Source organism: Cyprinodon tularosa, unplaced genomic scaffold (assembly GCF_016077235.1).
Source record: "Cyprinodon tularosa strain WSP-4 unplaced genomic scaffold, ASM1607723v1 ctg30, whole genome shotgun sequence".
In the NCBI taxonomy this organism is placed as follows: Eukaryota; Metazoa; Chordata; class Actinopteri; order Cyprinodontiformes; family Cyprinodontidae; genus Cyprinodon; species Cyprinodon tularosa.
In genome coordinates, this window is record NW_024039008.1 from 5995951 (window position 1) to 6010492 (window position 14542).

General features: G+C 39.5%; 1 protein-coding gene across 4 annotated transcripts in view; it reads left to right on the forward strand.

Annotated features, from left to right (window-relative positions):
- LOC119787656 (arf-GAP with coiled-coil, ANK repeat and PH domain-containing protein 2-like) overlaps positions 1–14542 on the forward strand; it is an 87676-nt gene that overhangs the window by 58960 nt on the left and 14174 nt on the right. For all 4 annotated transcript variants that reach the window (XM_038291634.1, XM_038291635.1, XM_038291637.1 and 1 more), the window contains 5 exons: positions 5054–5166; positions 9347–9398; positions 12423–12523; positions 12704–12809; positions 13025–13233. In XM_038291634.1, coding sequence (XP_038147562.1) covers positions 5054–5166; positions 9347–9398; positions 12423–12523; positions 12704–12809; positions 13025–13233 — 581 coding nt within the window. The remainder of the gene's footprint in view (positions 1–5053; positions 5167–9346; positions 9399–12422; positions 12524–12703; positions 12810–13024; positions 13234–14542) is intronic.

Consider the following 14542-nt stretch of genomic DNA (forward strand, 5'->3'; position numbering starts at 1 on the left):
CTGTATAAAGAGCAGGCATGCAAGGTGCAGGTAAGGATTGGCCAAATTACCACTTTATTGGTTTACTGCTCTAGTTAAAGCCTACAAGAACACTACTATCACCGTACTAAGTAATGGTGCAATCTGGTAACAATTACAGTCCGACCGCACAGTCGTTCAATCCTGGTGGAATAGGGCTTCTGGCAGAAAGTATGGCGTTTAAGCACCGCTTCCACATCTAGTGGAACCCTGATGTAACAGAGCATGTCGGTGGCAGTATCATGTTATGGGATTTCTTTTCTTCTACAGTGACGAGTTAACTGGTCAGTTGATTGGCATATGGACTTAGATGCCTGGCAATACGGAAATAAAACCTGTTAAAGATTTACCCTCACAGAACAAACCATGCCAAACTTTTCACATTTTTGAAGCACAAAAACTATATGGACAACATGTATTATCGATTCATTTAACAAATTTTGCATTACTCTCTGTTGGTCTCTCACGTAAAATAGCAATAAAACAGACGATTTGGCTGCAATGTTACTAGATGTAAAGAAGCTATAAAAGCCTTTGCAAAGCACATTTTCTGTCAATAAATGTAACCTGGATTATATTAGCATGTCAATGCTGAGGAAGTAAACAGTAAGGTGTGACCATTGTCACTCCGGCTGTATCTCTGAGGCCAGTTCCAGTTAATAAAAACAATGATCTGCTTTGAAGCACTAACAGACTCCTGAGGTATTTGTTTGCTTTGTTTATGGCTGTGCAATGTTTTAGCTCTGGCCCAAGGTTTGAGTAGGTGGGCTGTTTTTAGTGCATTATTGTAATGTAGGTCCCTTTATTGTCCCACGGTGGGGAAATCCGTTCTCTGCATTTTGACCCATCCCCTTGGGGAGCAGTGGGCCACCATTGTATGGCGCCCGGGGAGCAATCATGGGTTAAGGATTTTGCTCAGGAGCCCAGATTTTAGGCTGTGGTGATCGAACCGGGTACTTGCAACCTTCGCAGAGCACAAGCGCACTGCTCTAATCCACTAGGCCAACACTTGAGTTTTTAATTGAGTTTGAGTTTTAAGAATGCATGAAAAATCTACTAGTAAAATGTTCACCAATATAGACATGTTAACATCTTCGGAAAGCTTAGATTCTCCACAATTCAATCGCCAAGTTCATTTTATGGACACAGCGAGCACCAAAGCACAATTAACACAGATATAGCAGCATGTCAAAATGTAAACAAACAACTACATACCTTTGAGGTCCACAGATTAAAGGTACTCCAGCATATTAGTAATAAACATATTCCATGATGAGAAAATCATCGATAACGTCCGGTTTTTGACATCAGAAAAATTAGCTGGTCATTGCTTATTCTCAGCATCTTGCTAATATTTTCTTCCTAATACTTATTTCCTTGATTGTTAGCCTGCGATGTTTGGTATGGTTCTTTACGTCGTCTTCTTACCTACAAGACAAAAGTGTCTGCACCTTTTTATGACATGATTTGAGCCAGATACAGTCGCTGAATTCGCACTTCCAGTCCCTTCCTGTCAGCCAGTGATGCGCGATATTATGCCTCATAGAGTCATGCTGTTATTGGTTAAGACCATGTGGTCTGTTGGGCTTTGTAGCCAATGAAACAAGGTTTCAAACAAGCCCACACATGGCAACTTTATAAAAGGCAGACCCTGTTTTCAGGCTTGCCTAATACTGAAAGATACAGGTGCTGGTCATAAAATTAGAATATCATGAAAAAGTAGATTGATTTCAGTAATTCCATTTAAAAAGTGAAACTTGTATATTATATTCATACATTACATAAAAACTCATATATTTCAGATGTTTATTTTGTTTAATTTTGATGATTACAAATGACAACAAATGAAAATCTCAAATTCATCATATCAGAAAATTAGAATATTGTGAAAAGGTTCAAAATTGATGGCCCCTGGTGCCACACTCTAATCAGCTAATTAACTCAAACCACCTGCAAAAGCCTTTAAATGGTCTTTCAGTCTAGTTCTATAGGCTACACAATCATGGGGAAGACTGCTGACTTGACAGTTGTCCAAAAGACGACCATCGACACCTTGCACAAGGAGGGCAAGACACAAAAGGTCATCGCTAAAGAGGCTGGCTGTTCACAGAGCTCAGTGTCCAAGCACATTAATAGAGAGGCGAAGGGAAGGAAAAGATGTGGTTGAAAAAAGTGTACAAGCAAGAGAGATAACCGCACCCTGGAGAGGATTGTGAAACAAAACCCATTCAAAAATGTGGGGGAGATTCACAAAGAGTGGACTGCAGCTGGAGTGAGTGCTTCAAGAACCACCACACACAGACGTATGAAAGACATGGGTTTCTGCTGTCGCATTCCTTGTGTCAAGCCACTCTTGAACCACAGACAGCGTCAGAAGCGTCTTGCCTGGGCTAAAGAGAAACAGGACTGGACTGCTGGTGAGTGGTCCAAAGTCATGTTCTCTGATGAAAGTAAATTTTGCATTTCCTTTGGAAATCAAGGTCCCAGAGTCTGGAGGAAAAGAAGAGAGGCACTTCATCCACGTTGCTTGAAGTCCAGTGTAAAGTTTCCACAGTCAGTGATGGTTTGGGGTGCCATGTCATCTGCTGGTGTTGGTCCATTGTGTTTTCTGAGGTCCAGGGTCAACGCAGCCACATACCAGGAAGTTTTAGAGCACTTCATGCTTCCTGCAGCTGACCAACTTTTTGGAGATGCAGATTTCATTTTCCAACAGGACTTGGCACCTGCACACAGTGCCAAAGCTACCAGTACCTGGTTGAAGGACCATGGTATCCCTGTTCTTAATTGGCCAGCAAACTCTCCTGACCTTAACCCCATAGAAAATCTATGGGGTATTGTGAAGAAGAAGATGCAATACACCAGACCCAACAATTCAGAAGAGCTAAAAGCCACTATTAGAGCAACCTGGGCTATCATAACACCTGAGCAGTGCCACAGACTGATCAACTCCATGCCACGCCGCATTGCTGCAGTAATACAGGCCAAAGGAGGCCCAACTAAATACTGAGTGCTGTACATGCTCATACTTTTCATGTTCATACTTTTCAGTTGGCCAACATTTCTATAAATCCTTTGTTTTTATTGGTCTTCAGTAATATTCTAATTTTCTGATATGATGAATTTGAGATTTTCATTTGTTGTCATTTGTAATCATCAAAATTAAACAAAATAAACATCTGAAATATATGAGTTTGTATGTAATGTATTAATATAATATACAAGTTTCACTTTTTAAATGGAATTACTGAAATCAATCTACTTTTTCATGATATTCTAATTTTATGACCAGCACCTGTACACCCACCTCCAATCTGAGTGGTGACAACGGTCCTATTTTTTTAAGTTTGGACGCTGATTTTATTTTATTACAATGCCTAAGGCTGAAAAAATTTAATAAAATACAGCTCAGAAAAGGCAATGGGGCTTATTTTAGCTTGAAAAGCATCAAAATCTTTAATTGATTTTTATGTTATTATAGATGTAAAAATTCTAAATTTTGTTATATACACTGATTCTGAAAAAAAAAGTTGAAAATACTTGCTTCATAAATGTTTTGTGGCCATCAAAATGCTTCAGTGTTATTCTATGGGCCAAATAGTAAACCAAAGCATAGTGAAAGCATTTGGCACAGAGATTTTTGGAGACGCTGGTGACACCAAAAGCTCAAAACCTCACAGCTCTGGAATTGTTGTTGCTAGAGGTCTGAAATTTTCTGCAATTGTGGTTGACATGATGTAGAACAAATGTAATACAGTGAGACCTGCCTTTTTTCAAGCATGTCTTTATTACTGCTGTTCAAAAAAGACGTAACATTTCGGAGTATAAAAACAAAAACAACTTTGAGTCATGTTTGAACTGATGCTGCTTAGTCTGTGTTCTACTCACCCAATTTTTTTATATATATTCAGAAGCTAGAGTGTGTTAGCTTTCAAATAATGTATTACACATGTAATGTAGCCTTACAGTTCCTTAGTTATTTGCTTTTCCATTTGGGTATGCAAAATAGGTGAGAATTTCCCAAAATGAGGTGGATGTTAAGAGGCTAATTAGAACATCTGGTGATACTTGGTGCATATGCAAAATGAGTCAAGGACAAAATGTGCATCTCAAATAAGCAAGCCTTTAGTTTGTCTTTGTTAAAATCCAGTAAAGAAAGGCATCTGCGAAGACACTTCCATTGCTTTTCTAATCAGAGTGGTTTGGTGGGAAGTGGTGGATGTTTCTGTAAGGAAAAGATATAAAGACAATACCCTGCTTGATACAGGAACAGGTGTGAAGACTTTGAGCTGTAATTGTTTATAGAGATACTGATGTTTGGTGTAAATTGACTCCTCATGGAAACACACACTCTCTCTCTCGAACACACACAGAAATGTGTGCACACTGCCTAGTGTCTTATGTCACAGGAAGCAGAGGAGGAGAGTGTGGCCATGCCTCAGGTAGTTAAAGCTGAGCCGTCTCATAACGACACCTGAGACTGAGTTACAGCTCAGATGCAGTCATTCAGAGACTTGGTGACAAACTAAAAGCAAATATGGAAATAAGATTAAATACTTAGTAGTTTATTAGAGACACGTCCTACTTTTTCTGGCCAGCAGGTCCTCTAATATAGGAGGTAGTTAATGATGTCATCCACATTTATTCATCCCAACCTGTTTCTCTTAACTTTGTTTTATGTTAGTTTAAAAGAAAACTGCCACAAAGCACATACTGTATGTTGAAGCTTCTGAAGACTGAGATTAGATGGAGCTTTTTTTATGTATTTGTTAAATAATTAATAATCAGACGTTACAGCATTTGAGCTGCTAATAACCAAACACTGTCTCTAAAGGAAAATTCTAGTTTCCAATCGTTGAGCAATGAATCTGTGTCGCTCAAGATTCTCCCCTGGTCATTCCTTTTTTTTTCTTTTTTTACAAAGGGAACGTATAAATCGAACCCCTGATAAAAATGTTAAGCATGTTAAGTGAAACATTTACTTATCTTTATTAGTTGGTTGATTAAAAAACATTTAATGTTATCTTGTGATTTACAGGATTTCTCAACTGATGACACCAAGCTGGAATACAATGTGGATGCAGACCATGGCATTGCAATGGAAGGTTATCTGTTCAAGAGGGCCAGTAATGCTTTTAAGACCTGGAACAGGTAAGAACACTGTTTAACTGGCAGCTTTATGAATGTAAGGTAAGTTTTATCAGATGTGTGACATTTTTCATGGTGAGTTACAGATACAAAACATTTTTATAGTCATATTTCATTAAGAAATGAGAAGGAAAGAAAACTGATCTCCAATAGTGTTTTATTGAAAAATGTAAATTGAAGTAGTGCTTTCAATTGGCTGAAAGGAAATGGATCCAATGGAAACTTAACTGACATGTTCCTACTAAGATATTCCTTCCTGTTTGATTCAGTGAGATATTGCAGCACTTTATAGTACAGATGGTATTAACCCATTTAGGCCGGGAAAGCATTACCGCATTTCTACCATTCAAGCCGTGGGTGCTGTTGCGTCATTCTACCATTGACGCCGGGAGAGCATATAAGTCAAGCAAGAAGAAAGAAGTTTTTTTCAAGCAAACATGGAGGAGTTTGACAGAGAAGAGTTGTCGGAAGGCAGTGATTTTGAGGAGTGTGTCGGCTTTGATGACGGTATAGATGAAATGATGACTTTGAACGCGCTGAACCAATCGAACTACCACCGCAATGCACGGAGTGTTTTCAACCGCACACCTGGAGTGAAAGTTGATTTGCCTGCAGACGCCACACCGCTGCAGGCATTTGAGCATATTTTTAATGAAGAACTTTGGATGCATCTAGTTACCGAGACGAATAGGTACAGTGACCAAACAAACCAAACTCCAACAAGAGCAAAGATGGCAAAGTGGTCACCCGTGACTGTGACGGAGATGAAGACATTTATTGGGCTGTGTATGTAAACCTCTCTTCAGGACGCAGTTCCCCCAAAATATGTCCCGGGACAGATTTGTGGCCATCTGGAGGTAGGTTGTATGCAATTTATAACACAGACATATGCATTATTATGCATAATAATACTGTTAATAAGTAATCATCAGATAGTTATTTATGTAATGTTTGTTCTTTATTTTGAAAACGTTTTATATTGCACATTCTCAATGAAGACATGATCACATATGGAAAAAATAAAAGGTTGAATTTTTTTTTTTTTTGATTACTGCTTTTCACATTTTTTTTTTGGAAGAATTTCAAAGATAAAATATATTTTGAGTTCTATCTGCTACAGAAGCTGAGATATCAATAATTAAGGCGTTGACACAGTTGCTGAATTTACAGAAAAACTTCAGGTTTTAGGGGTATTTTTTAAAATCGGCCATAGGTTTTTAAGGTGTTTTTTCCAGGCGTTTTAGGCCTAAATGGGTTAATGATAAAAAAAAAAACACACACAAGAATAGGGCTGGGTATTGTTCAAAAATGTTCGGTTCCGGTACCAATACCGATACCTTCACTTCGATACCGGTTCCTGAACGATACTTTTTTCGATACCAGTTTTATAATATCAATTCGAGAAAAAAAAAAGAAAACTACACAACATAAAAAAGTACAAATCTTGAGTTTTATTTTAAGCTCTGATTTTTCCATTTACATTTTTCCTAAGTGTCTAATATTCACTGTTACATTGTGAGGACCTTTTTACTTAGCAGTTTTCCTTTAGAAAAATTACCATGTCTGACAAACAAGCCCGTTGAATGGGATCCTACTGACAGCGCACCACTGGTATGTGGGGGTCTGAGCGGCTCCGACAGAAATATTGGAAGGCAGGATGAACTGACTGCATTGATTAAGTTTTCAGGTGGATTTTCCCACTTAAAAACATAATAAAACTACTTTATTCCCACTGATCACAGCAAATATAGCTGCAAGGCAAATAAAGGATAGAGTAGCTCCGCCCAACGCGCTTCAGACACACTTTTGCACCGCGCAGCCAGAGCAGCAAAGCTTCTTCAGCCACGCGTCAGAACTTACTGGTACAAGCAGCAAAAAGGAAGCAGCAGACGTGATTTTGCTGCTTCTGCTGCGTCCAGTTTGAACGCAGCATGATTCACTCCGCTCTGGCTTTGCTCTGCCCACGGGCTGCTGAGAGGAGGATGGTCGCGCCGGCTGCGGTCCGCTCTTCTTGCAGTCAAACACCGAGCAACTTTCTGCTCTTAAATTATTTCTGTGCACGATGTATTGCATTACGCACTATTGGCATCAGTCTTAATAAAGTGAAGCCACACTTTTGACCTGGGGGGGCATTTTAAAGGGCTTCCGCGACGCTCACAACCAGTTCACAACAGATACACATGAACCCTGGCTGTAGGCGTGACCACCTGTGTATTTTTCCTGGATGACGCAATCACGTTAAGTGTTACAGCCAATCACCGAAACTTGGTACCGAAAGACGAGGCATGTTTCGATACTCTAGAACCGAAGCATTTCGGTCGGTACCATAAAAGAACCGAAGTTCGGTACCCAGCCCTACACAAGAACAGTCTGACTTCAATCTACATGAGCCTCTTTGAAGACAAAAGTTAAAGTCTTCAACTTTAAATTATTATAAATATTGTTGAAAGTGTTGCTTCAAAGGGTTCCTCAAACATCTGGAGTGAAGAAACTCAATTATTATCTGCTCCATTAATCCATAATTATGTCTTTAAAGGATTTGTTTTCTAATATTTAAAATAATCTGGCATCTACACTATATTGCCAAAAGTATTTGCTCACCTGCCTTGACTCACATATGAGCTTAAGTGACATCCCGTTCCTAATCCATAGGGTTCAATATGACGTCGGTCCACCCTTTGCAGCTAGAACAGCTTCAACTCTTCTGGGAAGGCTGTCCACAAGGTTTAGGAGTGTGTTTATGGGAATTTTGGACCATTCTTCCAGAAGCGCATTTGTGAGGTCGCACACTGATGTTGGACGAGAAGGCCTGGCTCTCAGTCTCCGCTCTAATTCATCCCAAAGGTGTTCTATCGGGTTGAGGTCAGGACTCTGTGCAGGCCAGTCAAGTTCATCCACACCAGACTCTGTCATCCATGTCTTTATGGACCTTGCTTTGTGCACTGGTGCACAGTCATGTTGGAAGAGGAAGGGGCCAGCTCCAAACTGTTCCCACAAAGTTGGGAGCATGGAATTGTCCAAAATGTCTTGGTATGCTGAAGCATTCAGAGTTCCTTTCACTGGAACTAAGGGGCCAAGCCCAGCTCCTGAAAAACAACCCCACACCATAATCCCCCCTCCACCAAACTTTACACTTGGCACAATGCAGTCAGACAAGTACCGTTCTCCTGGCAACCGCCAAACCCAGACCCGTCCATCAGATTGCCAGATGGAGAAGCGCGATTCGTCACTCCAGAGAACGCGTCTCCACTGCTCTAGAGTCCAGTGGCGGCGTGCTTTACACCACCGCATCCGACGCTTTGCATTGCACTTGGTGATGTATGGCTTGGATGCAGCTGCTCGACCATGGAAACCCATTCCATGAAGCTCTCTGCGCACTGTTCTTGAGCTAATCTGAAGGCCACATGAAGTTTGGAGGTCTGTAGTGATTGACTCTGCAGAAAGTTGGCGACCTCTTCGCACTATGCGCGTCAGCATCCGCTGACCCCGCTCCGTCAGTTTACGTGGCCTACCACTTCGTGGCTGAGTTGCTGTCGTTCCCAAACACTTCCATTTTCTTATAATACAGCTGACAGTTGACTGTGGAATATTTAGGAGCGAGGAAATTTCACGACTGGATTTGTTGCACAGGTGGCATCCTATCACAGTTCCACGCTGGAATTCACTGAGCTCCTGAGAGCGACCCATTCTTTCACAAATGTTTGTAAAAACAGTCTGCATGCCTAGGTGCTTGAATTTATACACCTGTGGCCATGGAAGTGATTGGAACACCTGATTCCAATAATTTGGATGGGTGAGCAAATACTTTTGGCAATATAGTGTATTTGAGTAAACTGCATTTGTCCTTTCGGCATTACAATTTTCTTGTTTTTCTTGCCATTAAAGAAAAAAAGATCTAACAATAAATTCCTTAGCAGTCATTCTTTCCTCTTATAAAAGCATTTTAGACAGATTTTTTAGTTGCACAAAGTCCAGACAAAAACAAACATTTAACTCCTAAAGTTTCAGAAGTCTAAGCAAAATTATGTTGAACTCTAAATGCACTTTTGTGCCACTTGATGGATAAAGAAATGTATTTATTCTTCAGTTTTGTTTATCGAAATGCTGATGTGAACATTTTAATCAGCACTTCTGATAATTGTTTGTGACTGATTTTCTTCCTTAACATGTGATTTGCTTTCAGGCGCTGGTTCTCCATCCAAAACAATCAGCTAGTTTACCAGAAGAAATTTAAGGTATGTCAGCTGACTGTCCCTTTACTAACCACAGAAATATGCTTCTGTTTTGGTTCCAACACAAATATCCTCCTGGGTATTTTTAGCTCACCGCTTTGAGGCAAATATTTGAAAGGGCTGTATTATTTGGAGTAAAGCATTGCTGTATATTAGTGGTTAAATCTGTGATGCTCTAAATGACTACTGGTTCAGTAGAAGATCCGTAACTGTGGTGGTTTACTTGACCCCACTAACATTTCTATGGTTCTGGATTTTTATTGCAATTTGAAAATACAAACAAAAAAGATAAACAAATTGATCTCATTAACTTTTTTAATGACATTTTGAGGAGGAAGAAGCTGTAGACCGTTTAAAGAACCACCATTTTTTTAAAGGAGTCGTTTACCTGGAGCTGGAAGGCCTCACTGGAAAAAATCGAAATATAGATGAGTAATTTTTTCTTAAAATAAGTGCATTTGTTCTTGGATTGAAGACGTAAAAGAGACATTTTGCCAATGAAACAAGACGATTTACACTTAAAATAAGAAAACACAACTGCATTGTCTTATTTCATGTGCATATTATCTAATTATCTTATTTTAAGACTAAAAATACTAATTCCATTGGCATATCATCTCATTTACTTTCTCAAATTAAGGATAAATACACTTAATTTAAGACATTTTTACTTATTTCTAGATCGTTTTTCCAGCCAAATCAGACCAGGATGAAAACCTTTGCAGTTCACATAGCATACAGTTATTTTTAAAAAGCTTAGATGTAGTAACTCATGTTATAAAGCTTTGTCTGCAAAGGTTTGTTAAAGTCCCTCTAGCTCTGTGTTTGAATTCAATGACTTGTGGGCTTTGTTTTTTGAGAGAGTGAAGAGATGTCAAGATTTCTTTAAAAAGCAATATTAGAAAGCTACAACTGTCTTCACATTGCAGAAACCCTGTGAAAGATGTTAAAACAAACATTCTTTTTTAAAAGGGATTTCAATATTCTTTCAGAGTACATCTGCTGTTAAACACTCACTAGATTTGATTTTAGAAAGCTGAGCTATAAACTGGGCTCTTCTATGCATAATCAGCAGGGACTCTAAAAACAGACGTCTTAATATGAGTCTATGATATCACTAAAAATTAAAATCCAGCATACATTATTACTATGATGTTTGTTTTTACCTTACTGTGGTTTTAAAATGGCTTTAAATCACTTGGAGGTTATTTTTTCTGGTCTGCCTCCTAGATTCTAAAACTTAAAAGAATTTGCAACACGCATTAAAATCAACTTAAGCTGCATCTTTCAAAAGTTTATGTATCTTTATTCTTCATCCTTCACAGTTTAATTCATCTGTATAATGGGATTCACTCAGTGCATTAATGCACTGATATAAATGAAGGTTCTAGTTATGTTCTAAATGAAAACAAGACTGTATATACATCCCTCTCTAACAGCTGCTGTTGCAGACTGCAGTGAACCTGAGTTTTGTGGTTTCCATTGTGGAGTCCAAATTCAGGCTGTTTACATAGATGATATCTGTTGATGTTGAGCAGATCTTCCTCCTTCTACAGATAAAGAGTCCACAGTGTGATTTGAAAAGGTCAATTAGACCAGTATAGATTGCTCTTAGATTAAAGCCAAGTCCTGTATCTCCTGTTGGAAACATTTAACATGTTAGTTGATCTGTGTTGTTGAATATCTGTTGGATCAAGATGGGAAATAACGTTTGTGTAGCAAAAATCAAAAGCTTTGGTTTTAAACAATAAGACATAACTGAAGATTCTGGGATGTAGAGTGACTCCACACCTTTAGCCAACCCTAACTTCCTATTTTAGTTTCTCAGAGCCAATCAGAGGAGAGCTCTTTTTATTACTTTATGCAGCCGGTCAGAACATGGGATGGTTTCAGCTGTCAGAAATATACATAAAATCACCTTAATCATATTTATTTATAATTAAAACCTGTAAAGCTTTTTCTAAGCCAAATCCTTTCAAAATCAGAATCGGCTGATGCTGCTGCTTTTATTGTGGAACATAAAGGGTGAAAATAAGCTAAAATGACTGTTCTAAATTTGTATAAAAAAAAGAAAGAAATGCCCAAGACTCTACATGTGTTTATAAACCACATAAAGTTCCCAAATGATTTACTTTAATGAAGAAATCTTTGCACTATGCTAGGCTAAGCTTATTAACTGTGATATTCAACATCTCTGTTTACACCACATATTATTTGAAGTTTTCATTATCCAAGAGGACCCTTTTTTTAACATTTTAATCAGTAAGGTATGGAGAAAGCCAGCTGCTCAGTGGGCAGTGGGTAGCACTGCTGCCTCGCAGCAAGGTCTGTTCGATTTTTGGCCCGGGGTCTTTCTGCATGGAGTTTGCATGTTCTCCCTGTGCATGTGTGGGTTCTCTCCGGGTACTCGGGCTTCCTGCCACAGCCCAAAAACATGACTGTTGGGTTCATTGGCTTCTCTAAATTCTCCTGAGGTGTGAGTGTGTGTGAATGGTTGTTTATCCTGTTAGATTCTGTGTTGCCCTGCGATGGACTGGTGACCTGTCCAGGGTGGACCCCGCCTCACCCCCATAGACAACTGGAGATAGGCACCAGCACCCCTCGCGACCCTAGAAAGGATCAAGCGTGACAGAAAATGGATGGTATGGATAAAGCCTATCAGCCATGGTCTCGCAGGTTCCAAAAATCCAGAGACAGGACCGAGTAAAAATTCTGTTGATACTAAGACAAGACCAAGAACCCAAAAAGGGTTCTGAAATACTGCAGCGTTAGCAGTTTGGTTTACTTTCCAAAGCAGAAACCTCCTGTCATCGTCAGATGTTTTTTACATAAACAGCCTGGTTTTGTAGCCCGCACTGGAAGAACAGACAAAGAACGGCCAAATAAAAGCATTGTTCTTGTAAATGAAGTTCCTGATTAAGTGTTTTATGGTAACACAGTCCAGTTTACCTCTTCAAATCCTTTTTGAACCATTCTGTATCTTATTGTGTTTTGGTCAATCAATAAGCTTCTTCTGACCCCCGACAGGACAACCCAACAGTAGTGGTAGAAGACCTGAGGCTATGCACAGTCAAACACTGCGAGGACATCGAGCGGCGCTTCTGTTTTGAAGTAGTTTCTCCCACAAAGTAAGTTTGAATCACATGAAACGTTTTTAACAGTCTAAGAAACACTCAAATATTTCAGAAATAAATATGGAAATAGGAGCCTGGTGCACAGAGGAGCAGCGTTATCTATCATTTAATTCACACAAGCTTGGTCTGTGATAGCCGACAGCTGCTGTTTGATGCTTTTGTTCCCCTGTGAAGGAGCTGTATGATGCAGGCCGACTCAGAGAAGCTGCGGCAGGCTTGGATCAAAGCCGTCCAGAACAGCATCGCCACCGCCTTCCGCGACAAGGGAGATAACGGAGAGGTACAAAACAAAACCCACGGACTCAGACTCTTTTGAAGTCTAGAACACATCGGCAGAAAGATTCAGATATTAAATCTTTTAAACGGTACAATAAAAAAGATCTAATTTTAGATCTGTTTGAAGAAAAACGTGGATTTCTGTTGTGGTTTTCAACTGTGTTTATTTCCCAAGTCTGGAGTTTAATTAGCTGTTTTCCTCATCGGTTCTCATGCCAGAAGCTGGACAGGAAGTCTTCCACATCAACAGGGAGTCTGGACTCCGGAGGGGAGCCCAAGGAGAGGTCACTGAAAGGCGAGAGCGCCCTGCAGAAGGTCCTGGCCATTCCTGGCAACGCCTGCTGCTGTGACTGCGGCCAGCCGGACCCACGCTGGGCCAGCATCAACCTGGGCATCACTCTCTGCATCCAGTGCTCCGGCATCCACAGGTAGAAACGCATCAAACTGCTTCCCTTCAGGACAGATACTGACAGAGGAAATATGATGATCCAACAAGTTTTCATACGAGATGAAAAAAAATCCCTGAAAACTAATAAACTAAGAGAGGACTTGGTTTATTTTCTTTATCTTTCAAAGGTTTATATAATCACAGTTCATTTGCCGTTCACTCTGGCTCTGAAACCTCACAATAATTAAAAAAGCTTTGTTTTTCTAAGTGTGGAAAAATCTTTCCTGTTATGGGGGCTTTGTGAAAATTAAACATAAACCCATGTAGAGTGTGTGTCTTTAACTCATTTCCAGAGTAATAATAAAAGCTTAATAAAACAGGGAAGAGGCTTGTTCCCACACTCCACTTTAAAAAGCACCAATCTAACAGCATCTCTGTGTTTTTCACACAGTGAAACCATCCTGTGTGAATTGAATAAATAGAAGAATGTCTTTTTAAAATCGTAGAGCAGAGGGTTTTAATGAGTCCTTTTTGCTTTCCTTCCACTGCAGCTTCACATTTGCTGATCAGAATTCTTTCACTCCAAGTCTGAATTGCTTTTCAGAATATCTGCAAGACGAAAGAATCCATCATTGGATTTTCGTTTACCTGCTATTATTTCATTACACCAGTATTTAGATTTATCTGTAGTTATGCTCTTATTTTAGCCCATTTAAATTAAAGGAGAAGTTCGGTTTTTAACACTTTTAGCCCATTTTCTGTAGTGTCCAGGATGAAATTGAATGATCGACACCAAAATTTTGACAATTGGTCCTGTCTCTGCTTTTTGGCTCATTTAGAATCCCCCCCTGGCTGCTTTAGAATGGCTTGCATAGAGCATGTCCGATAATGTCCTTAAAACAACCTTAAACGTTCTTTTTTTAAAATATGCTACTCACCGGGTCGTCAGCGCTGTTCAATGACGTTCCAAAAAAAGTTTCGTAAAGAAAAAACGTTCCTGTAGTGTTTTATTTAGCATTTTGTAAATCCCATTGAGTTCTGTTGGAATAGTCAATATTCCCCTGCCACCGGAAACAGAAATGGGGCCTGTTTACACAGTTGTAGTCTTTTCGCTTCACTCTGTGTACTCCAACGTCGAGAATCAAGAATCCACCTTTCGTATTCCATTTTCAGAGTTTTTTAAAGTGTTTAACAGAGACGTTAGCACCTCGACGTCGGAGTACACAGAGTGAAGCGAAAAGACTACAATATTGGGGAATATTGACTATTCCAACAGAACTCAATGGGATTTACAAAATGCTAAATAAAACACTACAGGAACGTTTTTTCTTCACGAAACTTTTTTTGGA